The 20,506-nt window shown below is 53.5% G+C and overlaps 1 protein-coding gene across 1 annotated transcript in view; it reads left to right on the forward strand.

Moving 5' to 3' along the window:
* Nucleotides 1-1,305: 1,305 nt before the first annotated feature.
* LOC122386820 (actin cytoskeleton-regulatory complex protein PAN1-like) overlaps nucleotides 1,306-20,506 on the forward strand; it is a gene marked incomplete at its 3' end in the record, with an annotated part of 88,905 nt that continues 69,704 nt past the window's right edge. Inside the window, exon 1 of the mRNA XM_043376461.1 lies at nucleotides 1,306-3,279. Coding sequence (XP_043232396.1) covers nucleotides 1,423-3,279 — 1,857 coding nt within the window. The remainder of the gene's footprint in view (nucleotides 3,280-20,506) is intronic.

Genomic DNA, 20,506 nt, shown 5'->3' on the forward strand with positions numbered 1-20,506 from the left:
CGATTTTACAACGCATTTCTTGAAATGCCTGTAAACGGTGAAAATTCGACCTTTGACCTGACCTGTGACGTCATCGGTTTGACCGAGGTCAATGAAATTGGGTCACAAGGTAGTTCCCCGCTGGGGCTATCCAACACCGTTTACCGCTTGTCGCTATGTTGCGTGGTTCTCGAGATCTGAGGGGGGGCCAAAATGGCCCCCCCATCAGACCGCGTTGCTCGGCGGACCCCATCTGGGCGCGGGTTAAATATTTCCATGTATGCTATCATCAGACTTTGCACATGCAGCTTGATTATGATTTTGAAGACAAGAGCACTGAAACGCCATTTTGTGAGCCAATATGGCACATTAAAAGCTTGTCAGCGGCGAATTCCGTATAACAGGCAACCGTAAACCAACTTCGTCACACAATGGAACATGGATTGAAAAATACGTTTGCGTGTTGATGTGGATCGAGAATCAATGATACTCGTTTCATTGTTCCCTGTAAACAGCATTCAGTGTGGACTGTGGTTTGGTAGCCAGGACACGGACACTTTCCGTTTCCTTTCCTCTTGCACTCAGCATAACGGTCAACTTCACTTTGGGTGAGTCTGGATCCTGATTACAGTTGCGGCAGATAGGACAGAATCGTACGGGACAAGTTAGCTCACAGGTGAGTTGTTTTTTTAGTACCTATAGGGCTCTTCTTTCTAAGCATAACAAACAAAAAATCCCGCACTTGTAATTGAGCTTTGCCGTCAGTCACTGTAGCGACTAGCGAATGTTTTCTTCCTTAATCAAACACATATCCAAGCTGAATCTACTCAAACCGAGAAATAAGATATAAAAGCTGAAACGAGTCTGAGACTCCGAATTAAGAAAAACTGAACACAAGACTAAGAGCCAGAGAGGAAGGCAAGCGCTCGGACTGCTTCTGTGTATTCGATGCACAGGAAAAAATGGCGCACTACGCACTTCGCTTGCTGCATTCTTCATGTCGCACTATGAACATTGCAACAGCGCTTAGCAAAAACTTCGTAAATGTTTTCTCAATTCAGTGGCCCAGCCGACGTGTAACTCAAACTGACAAATCAATCACGAACATAAGCTGTCGGTGACGCCTGCTCGTTCCCTGTGAGCGGGGCGGACAGTCCACTGGTCGGGTCGGGAGCGCGTGCCGCCGCCGCCGCCGTCGCCGCCGCCGCCGCCCGGCCGTCCGTCGTCGTACAGGTGGCGGCACGCGGCGGCGGCGCCAGCTGACTGCGCCCCGCCGCCGCCGCTGCCGCCGCCGCTCTGGCGTATCGAGCGCAGCCGCTCAGTGCGAGTCGGACCTCCACCGCGTGTGGTCCTCCGTTCGCCCGTGCGAGAAACCGGGCGCCCGAGCCAGCCGGCAAATGTGCCAGTGATCGTGCGCGCGTGTGCGAGTGACGAGTGGTGGTGATGAAGGCGAAGGTGAAAACAGATCGGAAGCCGGGGGAGGCGGGAGGAAAGAAGGGGAGCTCCGGAGCGCCCGCCGGCCCCGCCCCCGCCGCGGCCGCGAAATCGGTGAAGAAGGCCACGGCGAAGGAGGCCAAGCTTAAGAAAGTGATGGCTAAAAAGGTGGTGGTGGGTGGTAAAACGGTCAAAAAGGGGAAACCAGTGGCGGGAAGTGTCGGTGCGAAGGAGAAGCAGTCTAGCAAGACAAAGCCGAAGGCGGCGGCGAAGGACGGTGTCAGAACCGCCTCGCCGTCCTCCGGTCAACGCTCCGCCTCGTCTGAAAGCGTCACCAAAAAGTCCTCATCGAAGGCAGGCAGCAAGACGCAATCAGCAAAGGACAAACCCGCGCAGAAGAAATCGTCCGGGTCCAGCAAGCCCGCTGCCAAAAAGTCTGCGCCGTCCAAAGCGGCGGCGGCGGCGACAGGCGGCGAGCGGCCGGGCGACCATCCGGCGGCCGGGAAGGCGGATCGGCCGCGCCCGGCCGCACCTGGCGCCCGTGTCGCCGCCGCCGGACCAGCTGGCGCCGGCAAGAAGCCGCGGCCCGCCGGCAAGCCTCGCCCCAAGCCGGCCACATCCAAACTGGACTCCAAGAGCGCCGGCAAAAAAGCCCACGGCGCGTCCGGCGAGAGCGGGCCGCTGACCCAGAAAGCGGCCGCGCACTCGTCCGAGTCGGACGCGGGCCGCCGCTCTGACTCGAGCGACAATGAGCTGCTGAGTACCAAAGTGGCCGAGCGCCGGAAACAGACGAGTTCCGGCGACGCGCGACGGAAGGGTGGTACAGCCAAGGCTCTGGCGACGAAGAGTGCGGCCAAGAGCGCGGCGGCCGCGGCCCGCCGTCTCGCCAAGAAGAAGGCGGAAGCGCAGCGCCGCCGAGATGAGGAGATCCACAAAATCCTGATGTCCCAGCCGAGTCGGCGGGTGGCCAGTCTGAATGCCTCGGCGATGACACAGTGTATGTTGGAGAATGAGAGCATGCCGAAGGCGCATCCGCCGCCGGCGTCTGTCTCGAGCTCCGCTCAGACGTCATCGTCACAGGAGTCTGCGGCGGCCAAATCACAGACCGATAAGTCCGACACCGCGACAGAAACCAAAGGCAAGGCGGTCAATAAAAAGAAACCGACAGAAAAGCGGCCACCGAAGAAGAAGAAAAAGGAAGAGAAACGCCCTGAAAAGCGTGAATCAAAACACGACGATACCGATCAAGAAGATGATAGCGATACTGAGAGTGAGCAAGAAGAAGACAAACCGAAGGACAAGCAGCGTGACAAACAAGCCAAGTCCTCCAAGAAACGCAAAGACAAGGGTTCGACCAAAAAATCTGACGCGAAGAACAAGCCGAAACGGAAGCGGGCGGAGATCGGTGAGATGCCGTTCCCGGAAATGGTGGTGAGGAAACGGATCGCTAGCCTGAACGCCTCGGCCATCATGTCAGCCAGCTACTCGCCAGAGCCGAAGCGCCGCCGCGACGCCGACGCGCTCGCTTTGGTACCGGTGGGTGAGACCGCCCTGCAGCCGGTGAAGCGTGCCAAGCGGCCGCGCCGTCCGCGCCGCGTGGCCACGCCGCCGCCAGCCGAGAAAGACGAGCCCGCCGTGCTGGAGGACGTAGAGCCGATCGGACCGGCACTCACCAAGGACGGTCTCGAGGAGGTGGACCTGCTTGTCGCCGGTCGGGACGTCACAATCACCGGCATGCACTACGTCACCACGTGCACCAGCACCACGTGCGTCACCAACGTGCACAGCTACCGAATCTCCTCTGCCACCACCAAGAAGAGAGAGGCGCTGTCGGCGGAGGTGGTGCCCACGGCTGCTCAGCAACAGGTCAGTCCAGCACCCCGTGGTGTGCCCCGCCCCGTACCTCTCCCCCTCCCCGGCGGACACGGTCGGTGTGGCCCGACTTTTGAAGTGTGGAGGCTGCCGTGCGAAGTTGGCACGCGTGGGCGGGCGCCGCTCTGTGGCCGACTTGTTTCGGCCTCACATCTGATGTGTTGATCCTTCTGCGCGGCCTGCTGAGGCCACGTCCGGCGGCCGTGACGTCACGTCCAGCTGCCGTGACGTCATGGCATGTTGAGGCGTGACGTGCTAGTCTCTGAACGCCTGAATCTCGTGACGACAGCGTATTATCTGTACCGGAAGAATCTCCGGTAGTATGGAAAGGACCCGAATAACACCATGCACTCGACCTCTCCCCCACCAACACTGTCGACACTTAGTCAACATGATCACCGACCTCCTGGGGCGCCGCTCCACGGTGGTCGGGCACGGGAACGACCCCCGAGCGGCGTCTCACACTCGCTGCTATCGGTGTGTCTATCGTAAAAACCCCGACGCCCTGCCAAACGTAGACGCCGAGCTACAAACGTGGCATATCGATGAGGCGATTGGAGGCTTATCAACCCAGTCAGATATGTTGTTTGTAACACGGCAGGTGTGTCGAGTTCGATAGCACGTACTACCTACATGCTCTCCATTCTTTCATTTCTTCTAACCAATCAAATGATAATTAGTCAGCTATTCTACCCAATCGGCGCAGGCTTTAGTCTGCAGTTCAATTATTCCCCATGTGAGCGAGCCCACTGCCGTGGCGCCTTTGCCAGAGCGGTGAGGTGGCGTCACTTACAGTTGACATCCGGTACGCGCGCGCTCCTCTATCGGGCCGACTTCCTACTGCGGTCGGCGAGCGGGACGTTTTTCCACCATCGATCTGAGTGCGGCCACACGCAGCAGACTCGCCGGCCGTCGGCGGCGGACGAGGAGCCGGAGCAGTGGAGAGGAGAAACCGGATTGGTGTCCGAGACGAAGTAAATCGTCAGAGATGGATGGGCGGAATGGAAGGGAATGAACTGATACGGATGAACTGGTGAAAGATTTGGGATTGAATTTCTGGTCGTTCTCGTTGAGGTGAGGTGTAGGTTTTCTGATACAACCAGAGTTATGTAGCCAGATGTCGTATTAGCCTATGTCGTGACAACAGAAGCGGTCGAGTGCTACCGCTGTCACGCTACATATTTGACACTCACCGCCAGCCCTTACATCATCTGTCTGCCCCCGTGTTTCTGTCCCGTGCCTGCAACCATGTCGACGTTGTTTCACCCCAGTTAGCACCACTGCCATCCGTTGTCACCCGTTACACCTGTTCCCGTTAGAGCGCGTCACGGTACCGGAGCACCCTTCTCTGCCCTCGGGCCGAGGTCGACACCCCTGGCGCACCGCCCTCGCCGCCTCCGCCGCCGCCCAGCACCGGCTGGCGGCGCCGACGGGTCCCGGACCGGACTTGCATAATGTGCGGGACAGGTCGACCGGGACGTGCGGTGGATGACGCAAGGCCGCGAGGCGCGCCGACCGGCTGGTGGTGCCGTGGATGGCGCGGTGCGTGGGAGCTCCGCGCTGCGCGCGGCGCAAACACGGCAGTCACACGGGGATGAGGGGCTGGTGGAAAGTGTGGAGCTCATGGGCCACCGGCCAATGAATGTAATGGCGAAACAAAACAGCTAATTAATAGGGAGGAAGGAACCATATGATTGGGAATGAATGATATAATTAAGACCTGACCATTCGATGTAAAATTATTTGGCAGCATGTAATTCCTTTGCTGAATATGTAGGTATTTCCATAAGCTTTGGGAATGGATCTGATACACCCATGGGTCTGAGTCTGAGCTACGACCTATGAAGACACCTTCGGTGAATTCCAACTCGGAAACCGTGGCGAATGGTCCGGTGTCACCGAGTACGAGCCTGCAGACAGTCTTTGCGGTGACACTGCAGGTGTGTGCTCGATCTGAGGCATCCACAGCTGTGCCGTGGCTGCGTCGCACCGCCAGACAGCAGTGAGTCACTGCTTACCGGCCCCGGTTCCCCGTCTCCGTCAGTCAGAACGGTGGGGCGGTCTACAACGGCGACGACAGACCGGGATTGCGGGTCATCGAATCCTGTCTGCTATATCCCTGATGTCACCTGACGTGGCATTTATTGTATTTTCACTAACATCATCACGTCATTTTGTCACGTCATCATGTCACATTAAAATCAAACTACGTCTTCATCACGTCTTGTCACATCGTGTCGCTTAACGTCACAATTTAGTAATGTCACAACAGTGACATATGGAATGGACCTGGGAAGCCCAGGGGACGTTTCCATCCTATCTGGGCTCTGAGCTCTGACACTTCACCCTGCCGTGTCTCCGCCCGCCGGTCGCCCACCCGTCCAGTGACGCCTTTCTGGCACCCCGTCGGCGCCTCATCTGCCATCCCAGCTCACCCGGCGCCCCGCGGACGTGTTGATCCGTCGCGTCAGCGCGGCTCCTCGCCGTGTTGATCTGTCTCGTCTGTGGGCTCCGGCGGGTGGTGCAGCTGCGGGCGCCTGTGTGTAGTTGGTGCTTGCGCTCTGTGCCCTGCGGTGCCTGCACGAGGCCCTTCGAGCGGTCGAAAACATGTTGGGCAAGCGTGGTGGACGGCAGCGAACGGAGCTCAAGTGAGCACAGATGAGACGGAAGTGTCAGACAGTATCGATATCGACGGGGGTGGGTACGCGAATAGATTGATCCTCTCTGAGACGCAGTAATGATGAACGGTCACTGCCGCTGACACTCACTGATAGATCGGTCTGTCATTGTAACGAGCAAAAGCATCGGGACCCGATGTCTCAGAGACTTCTGAGTCATGTTTTGGTGATGGACTGAGTCATCTTCCTGCGACCCCTTAGATCATCGGCCTATGACCCTCCCTGTGACTGTCTGGGTAAACTCTTTGACACCACAGGTCTTTTCCGAACATCCAAGCCGTTTTCAGGCCAGTTTCCCTCTGAACGGCCGCTATTTTGGCACCACTTGCAATGTTTACTCAGCAGCTCTGATTGGTTCCATCGAGGCGTGGGCGCGAACTTGTGATACCCTCTACAAACAGCCCACTGATGTGCAATATTACACACATGAACGAGGTAAAATACCGCTGCATTACCTTTCTGCAGAAGTAAAAGCACCTAATCGTGGTCATTCGATCTTGGCTTGGAACTTTTTAGATAGAGGCAACCCCACTTGTTGAGCTACTGAGACATGTTTTCCACTCAACCGGAATGCGCTTATACAAAGGAGCACATCTACCAGGAAATGAAATTTACCGCAGTACATGGTACGATGAGGTCAAATGAAGACTGACTTGCGTTTTCGTAATCTCTCTAAACAAAATACGTCGTTGGACTAGGATTCTCTGTATTAATATCGGATCTATATCGAATTCCGTGAGCACCGTCTCTCATGTATAGGTATGTCAGACGGCTGAGCTTGACACTGGTTATGACACTGTGTTTACTCGAAAAGACGCGGTCATCTTTAGAAGTTGCAATTTTGCTGGAGCAGTGTCGGCTTTAATTTTGAAAAAAAAAATAAGCATACCTTGATCAGGTCTTCGATAGAACGGCAATGCTGCAAGACAAAATAGCAGACGGCTACAAACAAAAAGAGTCTTGTTTCCGGCACAAGGCAGTTTCTACCCATTTCATGGAGTATTCTGCACGGAATTATATAGCGATACATAATTCATGATTGCTCAGATGACTTAAATAGCTCAAGAAAACGAAACTCACACAAAGTAAGTGAAACTTCTACGAGAATGAGAAACTTTTAGGTACTAATTTTAAATACCTACGTGACCTGTGATAGTCAGCCAGGCCGGAATGTTTAAAATAAATCATGTGCATTCTCGAGTTATCCGTAGGCTGAATCACTCCCCGTGAGACCGACCTGTCTGCGAAGTTTGAGCTCGACAGGCGGCGGCGGTGCGCTCCGGAATGGCTGCTCCCCTTGGCTGGTGATCCGCTGTTCTACGTCAGACCAACTCGGACCGACCGCTGAGCCCCCAGCTGTGGAAACGCTGCACGAACAGTGGCTTCCCAGCATAGTAGGTACCCGGCAGATGTTGATTAAAGGTGGAAATCCTATATCGCGGTAGTTTACTTTTGGCCAGTATTTCTTGTGGACATCCTTTAAAGGGAGATTATGACCTTTTTCCACAAAATCTGAGTTAGGACCATTTTCTGACAAAACACAACAAGTTATAATGTAAATTAAAACCATTTTGCTCAATTCGGTACCTTGCCGCAAATATCTCAACTTGAAGTCACGTTAGCGGGGAGCGCTGAAAATGACCGTTGAATAAGTACTTACATCACTTTTTGGTACTTGCATGTAATTTTGTAAAATGAGCGTATTCATTACATTTAGTTAGTTAATGGTCGTCTATAGTGCCTTCAAAAGATATTCATGGTTTGGGGTGGTTTATGTCTAAATTTACGCAACTATTTTTCCTGTTCATCATCTGTCGCCATATGCTGCTATTTTAGTAGCAACGACTCAATTTTGAATCGGTCCCGCCGACTGCACAATAAAAGAAGATAGATACAACACTTTTGCGGCATCACTGAAAAACTTATGCAGTACTGTTATCAAAATTCTCATAACACCGTTCGACAAACCTGAAGTCTTTTTGAAATAAATATGCTTGTATTTTTCGCTTCAGGCTCTGAGGCCAAAATAATGAATTTCGTAGTCGCAATCGCAAGATTTGGCTGCGTTTCTGGCGCTTGCCGTTCATTTGTGGCGCAAAATAATACTTGGAAACAAAGAAGAGTAGGCACTATGTACCCCCGAATTAGAATCTAATTAATTCTAAACCGAATTAACTCTAATTCAAATTAGAATCCTTACAACCAAGCAACGACAAGGCGATAACAAACAAAAACCCAAGCGTCGCTGTTTGAAACAAAAGCGCCATATACTGCGACTTTTTTATAGAGAAGGACAACGCATTTCGGTGGGTGTTACAAGTACTGCAAGTACTGCTTCTTTTTTGCAAAAATAAAAACCTTTTTCACATACGAAAATGTGCTAGGAAATTTTCATATTTTATAGATACTACAGTAGAAATAGTATAGATGTCGAGTAATTTTTATTTAAGAAAAAAGAAAGCTCATTATCTCCCTTTAATGATGATATATTGCTATTTCATTCTTTAATCGTGGGATACGTGTTATAAAACACTGTTTTCGTGAAGCCAGTTTCTGCTTTTTTTTTAATAAAGCCCTTCAGTGACCACCAGAATGGTTGGGAATGATCATTAGAAACCTCTCACCATACATTGCCTTTAAGAAAGACCTGATCGCTTGCCTTTTTGTGGCCCCTTTCCCTACCTCAGAGCTTCTCCTGCTCTTTTCGTTATCCACCCCGACTCCGACTCATTCTGTTCGTTTCACCTATCAACAATCCATCATCCCACAGCGTCAGCGACACGTTATCGCGGCTAAACTGGCCCTCTGGCGCCACGACCGACCTCGCTCCCGTCCGAGACGTAAGGCAGGCATAAAGCATCAGCCACCAAGACAAAGTGACCCGATCGCCGTCATTTTGATTTAATCTCCGACCCGCTCCATCAGTAGCTGCGGAACGACCCCGGCAAAATATCGCCCCGAATCGCTATCAGCTCCCAATATGTTGACAGAGTTCTTCATTCGTCCCGCAAAGAAGCCGTCGGTGAATCGTAATCGCCTATCTTTTTAGCGTCAAAGCGGTGCCGAGCCAGGTTCTCGAATGACCCGAATTGGCCCCTTGTTGGCTCTGCGCATCAATATCAGTGGTGGCGGCGTTGGAACCGGACGAGTGTCGTTACGTCATTTGTGTCAGTTTGTGTCAGTTTGTCATTGTGACACCGGTCGCGTGCACAGACCGCTCGTCGTCGACCCGCTGACCCAGCGGTTCCAGCTCGTCGGCGGTGACCTTTGACCGTTGCTGTTTCGTGACCAGTCCTCCTCGGGGCCGGCGCCCACTCATCACGCTCCTCCGCCCCTCCGGTCGACCCTCCGCCCCTCCAGTCGACCCATCCGCCCCTCCAGTAGACCCTCCACCCCGCCGATCTTCCATCCTCCCCCAGGGCACGGGCTTGGGCCATCGCTGCCACAAGTGGAGCTGATACCACCTACTTCGCTTACAGCAGCGGTGGTTTACATCAGGTCATTCACTGGCTCCCTGCAGTCAGCACGGTCAACTGGTAATGTTTGTCCAACATAACCACACGCTAACCTCTGGCGGTCTATGTGGCTGGCCGCCCGGGCGGCACTCGCGACACGGCACGCGCTCACCACGACGTCACGAAACTGGGCGATTTATCCACACAAAGCACATAGCCTCTTTCCCGTTATTCTATATCCTGGACTCTCAGCCTTCTGCCCACAATCGAAGAACAGTGAAACTTCACTCATCCTCTCTCTTCAATCATCGCCCCAAGCTGGCTGCGTCGCAGTACCAGACCGACGCAGTTATCCATCCGGTCCGCCGACGGATCGGCCGGTGCCCGCCGTCCCGTCTCGCCCAACACCGGCCACGTCACGCCGGCTCGTCACCGCGTCACGCTTCGTTACGTCACTGTCAGCCCGGTCGGCGGCCGTCAGTCTGCGCGTCTTGGCTGCGTGATGTCATAGTCGCCTCTGGATGATTGTTGAGAGCTTGCAAGAGTCCTACTACGAGATATTCTTGGAAAGAGCTGCCCTGTGGCTGTAAGATTCCGTGAACCAAATCTCTAGACCTTTCCGAGTCTTATGTAGTTCCCCAAGTGAAAGCCGTCGTTGTTCTATGTCATTCTACGCAGTCCTTTCCACTGACTGGCGTGGACAGAAGTGGTGTCGGACGAACTTCCTCCTACCAGGGCCGCCGCGGCCGCCGGTACCCGCGGCCAGACCGGATCGGACTGAGCCGAGGCCGGACTGGGGTGCACTGGACCGGACCGGAAATCCCAGGTGGGCTGCGACGGTCAACAGCCGGCCGGCTGCAGCCAACGGTCCGCCGCCCGCGCCGCTGCCGCCCACCGCACCGCCCGGCGCCCGCCCTCACCTCGTCTGCTGCGCGTTCTGCCGCCGCTGCCGTCCATTGCTCACCGTCCGGCTGCCGGCACCCGCTGTCCACTGTTGGATGTCCACTGTCGGCTATCCTTGGTTTGTTATCTGTCTGCTGTACCTTAGTTTCTATCCACATTCCACAATCCACAGCCATTCCTTGTCCGCTGTCCACACTCCACAGTCGCTCCCGTCGCCTCCGTCGCTCCGCCTCCGTCGTTCGTCGTGTGTCGCCGCTGTCGGTTATGCCGCCTTCCAAGTAGCCGTCAGCAACTCATCGCCGACGACGGCTTCCGGGCCGAGCTGCGAAACGGGGCCCGCGCCGGACGTTGAACCCGACTGGATCGGAGCGCTGAACTGCGCTGACGCGGGACAGTTATTCGTGGTGCAGGGCTGAGCGTTGAACCATGTTCTAGGGCTAGACGCTGAATCTGGCTGGGAGGTGAAACTGGACAATATTTTCTGAATGCCCAGGGTGGATATTGAGCTATGTTGGATTTAGGCATTGATCACAAATTTGGACTTCTCCTGGGGGAGGATAAGCTGCAAATAAGCAACTCAGTGTCATAACGCAACTCGCAAGCCCTTGCGCGCGGAACCATAGACCTCTGTACAGGCGCCTACTGTAGGTATAGGTATACCGAGGCATACATGATACAAAGGGCTATGGCTAAACTGATACCAAGCTGGAGAGTATAAGGGGTGGTGGATCGTCACGGTTCAACGTTTCCATGCTATCTTAACTATGCTAAATGTGATGCAACTTGAGCGCGATCAACAAGGTCCATCCCGAGAGTGAAGCTTGTATCGTCAGGCGCCTGTGCAGAGCACCTCCACGACTGTATCTACACAGGAGAACCCTCTGACCCCGTCAGTACCTGACCGGAGGCCTCTTGCGCCAAAATCCTCTTGCACCAATGCTTGGATTATTTTGCATCGTATACCCAGTCCAAGTCTAAAATGTAACAATTTGCATGCAAAATTTTGCAAGCACATGTAGGATTATGTATTGGGCTATTGCAAACAAATTTACCACCGCTAGATGAGCTTATTCTGAAACCGGTTTTTCGATTTTACCTAGCTAGGTAGTTTGGTGCAAGAGGCCTCGGATCGAGCTACTGGCTGCCGAGTCGGGCCGAGCGCACCCAGCTCCTCGCGCGGCCAGTCGACCGGCCAGTGCAGTGTGGGCACCCGTGACCCGTGTTTGGGTTGGCCGCTCCCTCTCCGGGCCTGTCCCGGTGCTCCGTGCCGATCAGACCCGCGACCCTGGGTTACCATCGGCGGTCAGCTCGGTCAGGGCAATAAAGAGTTCGGCAGTGTCTAACAGGTGGTGAATGGGGACAGGATAGGTCGGATCGGTTGTGATCTTTCTGGCTTGTTAGACAAGACAATGTACATAGGTCAGCATAGAGACGGTGTAATAGCCGTTTTCACGACGACAATCTGGTACACATTTGGTGCACATTTGGTGCAGATTAGGTGCAGATTTGGTCAAATTAGGTTCAGTGTGTCTCTTAGTAGCTATATCAGCTAGGGTTGCACCAATCGCTTATATGCCTGCTTTGTCATATTATCAGAGAATATCATCGATTAAAACACTGAAATAAACTCATAAAATAAAGATGTTTGCTATAAAAGAGATAAGGTGCAGATTTGGTCAAATTAGATGCACTCGCCGGATAGCCCGTCGTGAAAACGGCTAGTGTTTGCTTGTGGTTTTGCAAGTTGTGAGGCAGTTGAAATCGGTATAGCTTATTTGGGAGGGGGGATAGTTTAGGTCAAGTGGGTCTATAGCACAGGTCAATTATGATAGATGCAAATCGGCTGGAAAGCGGCAAGCCCGGTTGGAGGCATTGCAGGCCATGCCCGATTTCTAGTTTCCTTGACCATGGCTACTAAATTCAACATTATCGCTAATTTACCGTTGCTGCCAGGAAGTCGGCGCCGCTGGTTAGTTTCTCTTTTGATCTGCTATGCTCTACCAGCCACACTCCGGCTAGTGTTAGGCGAGTTTTACTGATAAATTATGGAGCACAGCTTCCTGGACCCGCTCTGAGCCCGGACGCAGATGAATACGTGGACGTGACTGGGCAAGAGGATCGTTCTGACGTCGGCCCAGTCCGCTAAGGCCGGCAGACCGCTCTGACCTGGCCACTTTAATTCGCCGTCGGTGGTCAGGGTGCGCCTATAAAGTCGCTGCAACCGTCCGGGGAGGGACCGGGCGAGGTCCGCTGCACTGGCTCAGACGGTTCCAGCGCGGCCAACCCGAGCGGAACTGAGTTGGAGACCGAGGCTGCTTGCGGAAAAGAGCTGCTGGCGGTGGTGTATAAGGTCCTCGGGGATTTGCTGCTCGGCTCCTACCTTGCCCCGGTCTGTATAATCCTCGGTTCTATGATCCTTTTCTGCGGTCCAGACAAAGGATTATAACCCATGGTCCGTGTTTCTGGTCTCGTTTCTTGCTGACCTGATCTTGGTCCTGTGTGGGCCAGCCCTGTCGTCTTGTCCCAAGATCCTTCGCCTATTGTTCCGTCCCGCCGCGACCTTTTATGTTGCTCCCTGTGGTTCCCACCTCCCATGTGGTCCTGTAAACTAGCCACACCTGGTCTAGAGTCCGTTCCCGATGACCCGGCCCTGTCCCGTCTTTCCGCTGCCACCGACCTCCGGGCGCTCCCGCGCTGCAGCTGTCACCAGCGCGGACCGTGCACCCCCATCCGCCCGGTCCGGGACGCCCCGCCACCCTTCCCCTTCGTAGGGAATGTCACGACTCACGACTATGTCCGTGGTGTCCAGCGTGATCTCGTGAGTAGCGGTAGTAGTCAGCCGCGCCCGGCTTCTCTTTTCGTGGGCTGAGAAGTGATCTAATGCCTCCGTCTGCGACGTGATAAATAAGAGTGATTCATGTTGTTATGTTTAGATAATGAGCCATCGATGGATAAGTCTCGAAGGAGCTGTCCGTTTACCGACGGCGGTTGCCCAGTGGACTTTTGCATGCTGAACACGGAATGAACACCTGTATGTCATCACTGGTCATGCCGTTTCCACTACCATCCACATCCACTCCACTCACAAACCCAAGACGCTCCAGCGTGACCCCGAGCGCAGTGTTCTGCACCTACCGGAGGTGACCGATTGGAAACCGAACCGTTGCGACTGCTGGTCGCCGGGTCAGCCTCCTGGTGAGTGGTTAGCCGGTGGCTATGGTGGTCTATTGAGAGGTCGTGGGCTGAAGATGAACTGAGACCACAGAACCGCTGATTTGTTGACGGAGAGAGCCGTCAAATCGATGGAGTCATGGCGAGCTATGACAAGTTTGCGGTGCTGCAAAACACTCGCAGAGGTTTAGATTGGCGTGTCTCTCACAGGTTTACCGACTGAAACAGCTGCTTTCGTGGTATAGGACCCGGCTCTGTTGAGCCCTCTTCAGTGCAGCCTCCTTGCAGCCCGTCAATCACTTCTGTCTTCTAATAAATTGCAATGATTCTCATGGCGATGGCTAGCCGCCGTTGAAAACATCAACGATTTTATAGGTATGAAATGCCGCCTCTTAAGCAATTGTGGGTCCTCTAAATTCCTCTCTATGATAAAAAGTGATAGAAAACAAGGACGGTTTTCCACGGGTCACAAGACCTTAATTCAAGGCATAGCCACGAAATTGTTAAATAAGCACGTAGTCTCCTGGGATTTAATTTGCCCATTCCATAAGAAATAGGCGATTTTCAAGCGTCGGTTTTCCTCAACAGCCCAATACACTGCGAACTCAAGTTTTATACTGTCACCGACGCACAGAAACGCTCCTAAATCACTAGCTCTGTTACTATTTATGCCACTTGTCAGGCCGCATTGCTGGCTTCACCAGTCCCACGACTTCGCCATTTTTCAGCATCCGAACCGCCCTGACTGCTCCAGATTCCTGAGCGTAGCACTGCACTTCCTCAGCCGGGCTCGGCGAGCTCGACGCCGCCGGTTCCGGGAGCACATTTTACCGGTCCGGTGTTGGACCGCTCTGGATTCCGGGACCGCCCCCGCCCCCGCCCCGACCTCGGCCAGCCGGTCGCCCTGTGTGAGCTGCATTATTGAGCTCCGAGAAATGAGACACTTCCAGGGACTGGCCGGGCCGTGGCGCGCTGATGACTACGCTCACGGCGAGCTGATGAGCCGGCGAGTGGAGTCGGAAGGACTCAGAGGGTGTTAAAGAGTACCAAAGGGCGTCATCGGGTATCGAGTGTGCGTGTCAAAAGGTGCCAGAGGCAGTAAGGATTTTCAGCGGATGTCATTTATTCCGATTAGCGTTAGAGAGGGCTTCAGTGACCTGAGTCGGCCTCTGAATGTCTGCGACTTGGTCTTGAACTCAGCGTCGTCTTCGCAGTTTGGCTGCCGATGCTATAGTCACTTGTTAACTCAGGCGGTGTCCAGACAAAACCACGAACTGCGTCTGTGACAGAATCGTCCCATCGCTCGAAAGCGTTCTTCTCAGAACAAGGGTGTTGAAGAGGGGCGTTCTGAGATGAGGTCGGGTTAGTGCCTCTCCTGCAGCCTCCGACCGCCCACTATCGACACATCACTGCCGTCAGGACGTTGCCGGACCGACAGTTTGGGAGTGATGGCGTGGCGTATGGACCGGCACCGACCGCGAAGCGCCGACTGATGATGTAGCCTCGTTGAAGTGAGCCGAAAGGATGGCATAGGCACGCTGAGCACACCGTTTGAGCACACGCCCGGCAATACATGGGTGTTTTGGTCCGTCAACGATCTGCGATATTTTGGGTCACTGGACAACAACCTAGGTCAGTAGGTGTTCGAATGCGATAAACTTTTTACTCCTTACGGTCATGAGTGTCTTTGATTGACTGGACGATGACGAGCCACTCCAGACGTCTCTGAAGGGCCGCTGGCGGCGGTGACGGGTGCCGTCGGCATGTGCGCGGCGTGCGGCGAGGTTCTGAGAGCTGACCGGCACCAGTATTGACCGCGGCGCTCCGCCCACCGAGCGGGCCGACCTGTCGGCACCGACCGGGCGTCGGACGCCGACGGACCGCTGCACGACGCCAGCGACACGGCGCCGGCCGCTGAAAATCCGTCAGCCGGCCGCGTAACATGATCAGCACAAACTGCTCACAGATGCGGAAGTGGCTGTCGTGTTCCGTGCACTATAGTGGTGGGCGTGGGACGGTGAGCGGTGTTTATGTCGGTATCAGCTTCCGTGTGGCGTAGGAAGCCGGCTGAGGCTCCACGACATTCCCAACTGGCTTATATTGTTGTTTTGGCTGGATTCTTCGCGAATAGACAACGTACGTCTCTCAAGCACGTTTGTGTTGGTGTTAAACACGTAACAAAGCTTGCCTAGCTTGTTCTAATAAAAGTGAATGCCATCCTGCCGGGGCTCGTTTAGAAGATTAGTCCTTAGTCTCGTTAGGGGATTAGCCGGAGATCCGTTTGACATGAGCTAGCCCCAACGATGCTCCATCGCGTCCTGGCACAAGTCTTCAGTGAACCAGGATCTCGATCGTAGTGGGTCGGGAAATCCCTTGGTCACGCCCGGCTCCTACGTACAAGCTGAGGTCACGGGTCCGAAGACGAGCTGTTGTACCCTTCCTCTGACATAAACACCCAACACGTCGGCTTTTCTTAGCCATTGCGCACGTACGGGGGACACTAGAATCATCTCTCTTCAGGGAGAGTGGGAGACGAACGCAGTGTCAGCAGTGTCAATCTGACGATCAGCTCTAGCCGTCTTCTTCAGTGGGAGAGACCGCGCAATAGCTCACCCTCCCGCTCCGACTCCAATCCCTCACGCGGTCCAACTCACGTCTCCATCTGTCTGCAGGGGTGCCGTCACGTCGTCCAGATTATCACCCATTTATCGCTCACTGATAACGCCGCCGAGATGATGAATTTCGGCCGGCGTCCGCACGGTCCCGGCACGACGAGACCCTGCTAACTGGAAAGTGATGAGGGGCTCCAGGAGTTTAAGTCTATTAAACAGATTCTCGGAGGTTCAAAGCGTGCGACACTGGTCCGCAGGAGTGCTCGTGTGTCTGCATAAGTGCTGTTTTATATTGGGCTTTGCTTCTAACCATTACCATAACTATGAATCCATGCATGCACGCCATTATGATGTTCAATCGACCACGAAGAACTAAACTTATTTTGTTAAGACTTCATTGAATGACTACAATTGGCCCCTAAAGCGTAATGAAGGTTTGCGCACATCTTACTTCGGATGGAGCGGTACAGTAGTTGCAATTCGTAATAGGTATGGCGTCATACCTTTTTATTGTACACAAACACACTAGTTGATTAAGTGTGTCAGCATTTTGCTGTCAACTGTGTAGTTTTTCAGAGATGCCGAGTCGTCTTGCATTTAATAGGTCTGGTTGATATACATTTTTACATGCTAGGGTGGCTTCCATTCTGCTCACGTAGGCGTTAAATTGCCGGCATTTTCGTGAAGTGAATTGTAGGAGCAGAGCTCAGGGCTCTACAATATGATAATGGTTCGTAGCGCTCTGTTTCTGTCAGCTTTGCATAAATAACGTTCACCGAAACGCTGCATCGTCATCCGACAAAGTCCCTTCGAGGAAGCTGAGCCAATATGAAACGTCACAGCGGTGGCCACCTATGTATGCGGACAAACTGCGCTGTGCACAGACCGTATGAGTTGATTTCGACTTGCATGACTCGTCATTTGCTCAGCTCCCGTGTTTGTATGGTGTTTGACTAGACGTTAATGTTCGAAAAAGCACGCGATTTCGTCATTGCATGAAGTATCATCAACAGGAAAACCAACGCTGATTGACGGGAATTGAAAGGCTGACCGGTGACGATGTATAACAACAAATCATTGTCTTGTCAGCTCAACATCACAGTCAGCGATTAGTGCAGCTCTATGTCAACATCATGAAATTTGATAGAAATATATGAAATTGAGCAGTCTGCAGTTTCCACACGCTATTTCTTCGACTTAGATATTGTAATTATGCAATTGCTGAGTGAAAATTGCAAACGCAGTTCCAAATAATGATGCAGTCCATATCCCACCACCACCCACTGCACCTATCCATATCTTGTTCCCCTCAACCCACCCACCAGCCCCTGTTCCACTATTCATCCCTGGCCACTGTGGAGCGTGCGCGGCCTCTCAATACTGCCGAGTCGCAGGTCAAAAGTCCTCCGCCCCCTGGCCAGTAGCCAGACGGCAATGTTTAACTGAACGGCTGGTATCGGGGCCGCTGCAGGAGCGAACTGGGGCCCTGTCTGACGGCCATAAAAATCGGCTGCACACGGGCGCTGGCAAATGATCGAGTTTGGTTCATGTCACCGCCATCAGCTGAGCCATTGATAACAGAGTGGCGGGCCTGCACAGTGGCGCAGTGGATGGTCTGAATAACCGTCGGACCAATGCGTGGTATGGTTATGAGTTAGACGTTTGAATGATTCCATTTGATGCATATTTGAAACGATCGATTCCATTGAAAGATCGTAAATACATAAAACATTCGTGAAGGATTCGCTTTGTTACCAAAGACTTCTTATGCCGTGCAAAGTGAATATCTGCAGGGCCTTTAACCCGCGCCCCGTTGGGCTCTGCCGAGCAACGCGCCCTGTTGGGGGGGGGGGGCATTTTGGCCCCCCCTAATATCTCGAGAACCACGCAACCTAGCGACAAGCGGCAAACGGTGTTGGATAGCCCTATCAGGGAACTACCTTGTGACCCAATTTTATTGACCTAGGTCAAACCGATGACGTCACAGGTCAGGTCAAAGGTCGAATTTTCACCGTTTACAGGCATTTCAAGAAATGCGTTGTAAAGTCGAGTAAAATGCATTTCATTGAAAATCATCGATGGGGAAATGTACTTCAAACACATATTTTGCTATTTGAGGTCACTGATACCAGGTCAGGTCACAGAGGTCAGGTCACCGGGGGGTCACAATATGAAAGTGTCGTGTGATACATGTTTTATGGTCCATTTTACATGACAAATGCGATTATGTGGGTCAGGCAGCCTTTGGGGCCAGCTTAGGTCACGTTTTGGTCAAGGTCAGGTCAAGGTCAGGTCAAGGTCAGGTCAAGGTCAGGTCAAGGTCAGGTCAAGGTCAGGTCAAATTAGGTCAAATTTCAAAGCTAATATTTTTGCGTAAAATGGGTAACGAATCGATGCAGCTCGTCACGGGGAGTTCAATGGTGGTCTTTGTTTTGCCGTACGTGGTCTAGAATCGCTAAAAATTGAGTTCAAAAATTTGACGTCATCATTTTTGAACAGTTTTTTTCGCTATAACTTGGCCAAAAAACGAGATATCGATCTGAAATTTGGTATGTATATAGAAGAGCGCAGGGACTATCACATATATTCCGGTTTTTTCGAAATTCGGGGAAAAATTGGATTTTTTTTAGTTTTTCTAAAAAAATAAATTTTCTGAATTTTTTGGGGTCAAAAGCCCACAATTTTGAAAATCCGAGATTGCAGTTTTGTAGCGCCGCTTTTTGTCTACTAGACCATATAAAGAACTTTGAAATTGCTTGATAACTGTAGATTTGGTGTGTGTTTCAAGATTGCATGTTTTTTGCTCATTTTTGCTCGAACATGACCTCAGTTTGACCTAAATAACTCCTGACCTAAGGTGACCTAAGACTTGAAATTTGATGTGAAGATGTCAAATTGATGCCCGGGAAGGTACTGAAAATTTGGCGCCGCTGCGCACCGCCGTTTTCTTGGTATTCAGGAAGAACCACAAGGGGGGCTAAAATGCCCCCTCCCCCAACGGGGCGAGGGTTAATTTAAACATGCACTAACATCAGAATACACGCCTCATATGAACACAAAACACAATGCACAGAGTGGCAGTACCGTGTGTTTCCTGGTTCGAGGGCACGGGTATCTCCCCGACCGCAATGTCCAAGTCAAATCAGGCCCTTATCGGTGTGTCGAGTGCCGGTACAGATAGCGGCGCAGGCCTCGGCCGGCCCCGACCCCGCGTGCCTCTTAGCACGTGCTTGTCGCTGCACTAGCCAGCTCACAAGGAACGTCGTGCTTCTAAGTTGGCCGTACTTGAAAGTTCCTGTGCAGAGTGCGCATTCTAGCTGGCTCGGCAGGAGCAGGTCGTGTGGGGCAGTCCTTACCCATGCGACTTTGACCGAGATTCGGTCAGGTATGGGAATTGGCCGATATCGGCACCGCGTGGGGTAGCGCTGTGACGCTACTACCGACGTCACTGATCGCCGTGACGGTGGCGTCACGGCTTCACGGGGCTGCTTGTGTCACAGGGTAGCATCACTGGGGCTACGTCACGCACAGGCACAGACCCAAGGTTCTCCCGTCCGGAACACTCTCAAGGACACCCTATTCGCGTCGGAGGTGGTACCGGCGGCGCTCCGCGGTGCGCGCATGCGGGCTACGTGCGAACTGCGTGTCGGTTCACTGACGCACCTACCCGCCTGTCCTCCCTGACCCCGGACTTGGGGCGGCCGACCAGCGCCGCGGCGGCGGCGGCGGCGTAGGCGAGGCGGCAGAGGCAGCGCGCGCGGTGGTGGCGGCCGCGGTCACGTCTTGGTCCAGTGGTGAGAGCTGTAAGGTGAGCCGGTATGGAATGCGGTGACGATCCGGCGGGCGGCCACCGGCTCGGTTAGACCGTCCGCGAGGGTTTCTCCCACCAGTGGAGACCTCTTGGAGCACCTTTACACAAAACACGAGCGAGCGGCTCGCGTACGAGCCTCAGTGGGTGCTTTGTTAATTGTTACACAACACGCTATGCGGGTTATTGACTGTGATTGATAGTCGCTCATCGAGCCTCTAATGGGCCTGTTACTCTGGAGCGTTGTTTTGCGCCGGGGAAGTTTGTGGACCCGGTTTAATTAATCTGTCCGGTTTAGTGACGAGTCGAGTCATCCCTGGTCGGGCACCGCTGAGCTGTGAGAGGCAGTTCAGAGCCGGGCGCAGTTCAGAGCTCAGCGGGCCCTTAGGCCATCGACGCCACTGTCGAGCTGCCCTGAGGCCGCCGTCGCTACTGTCGTCGGCTGACTGGCTAGATGAGTCCTCATCCGGAGTTTGCCGGAGGCTGGGAGAGTAAGTGCGTCTTTAGTGCTGAGGGCGGCTGTAAACTCTTGTCAAAGGCTTGAAGCGGGTCATATGTGGCTGGACTGTTCCCTATCACAGACGCTCACGGATG

This window comes from Amphibalanus amphitrite, unplaced genomic scaffold (assembly GCF_019059575.1).
Source record: "Amphibalanus amphitrite isolate SeventyFive unplaced genomic scaffold, NRLGWU_Aamphi_draft 000263F_arrow, whole genome shotgun sequence".
In the NCBI taxonomy this organism is placed as follows: domain Eukaryota; kingdom Metazoa; phylum Arthropoda; class Thecostraca; order Balanomorpha; family Balanidae; genus Amphibalanus; species Amphibalanus amphitrite.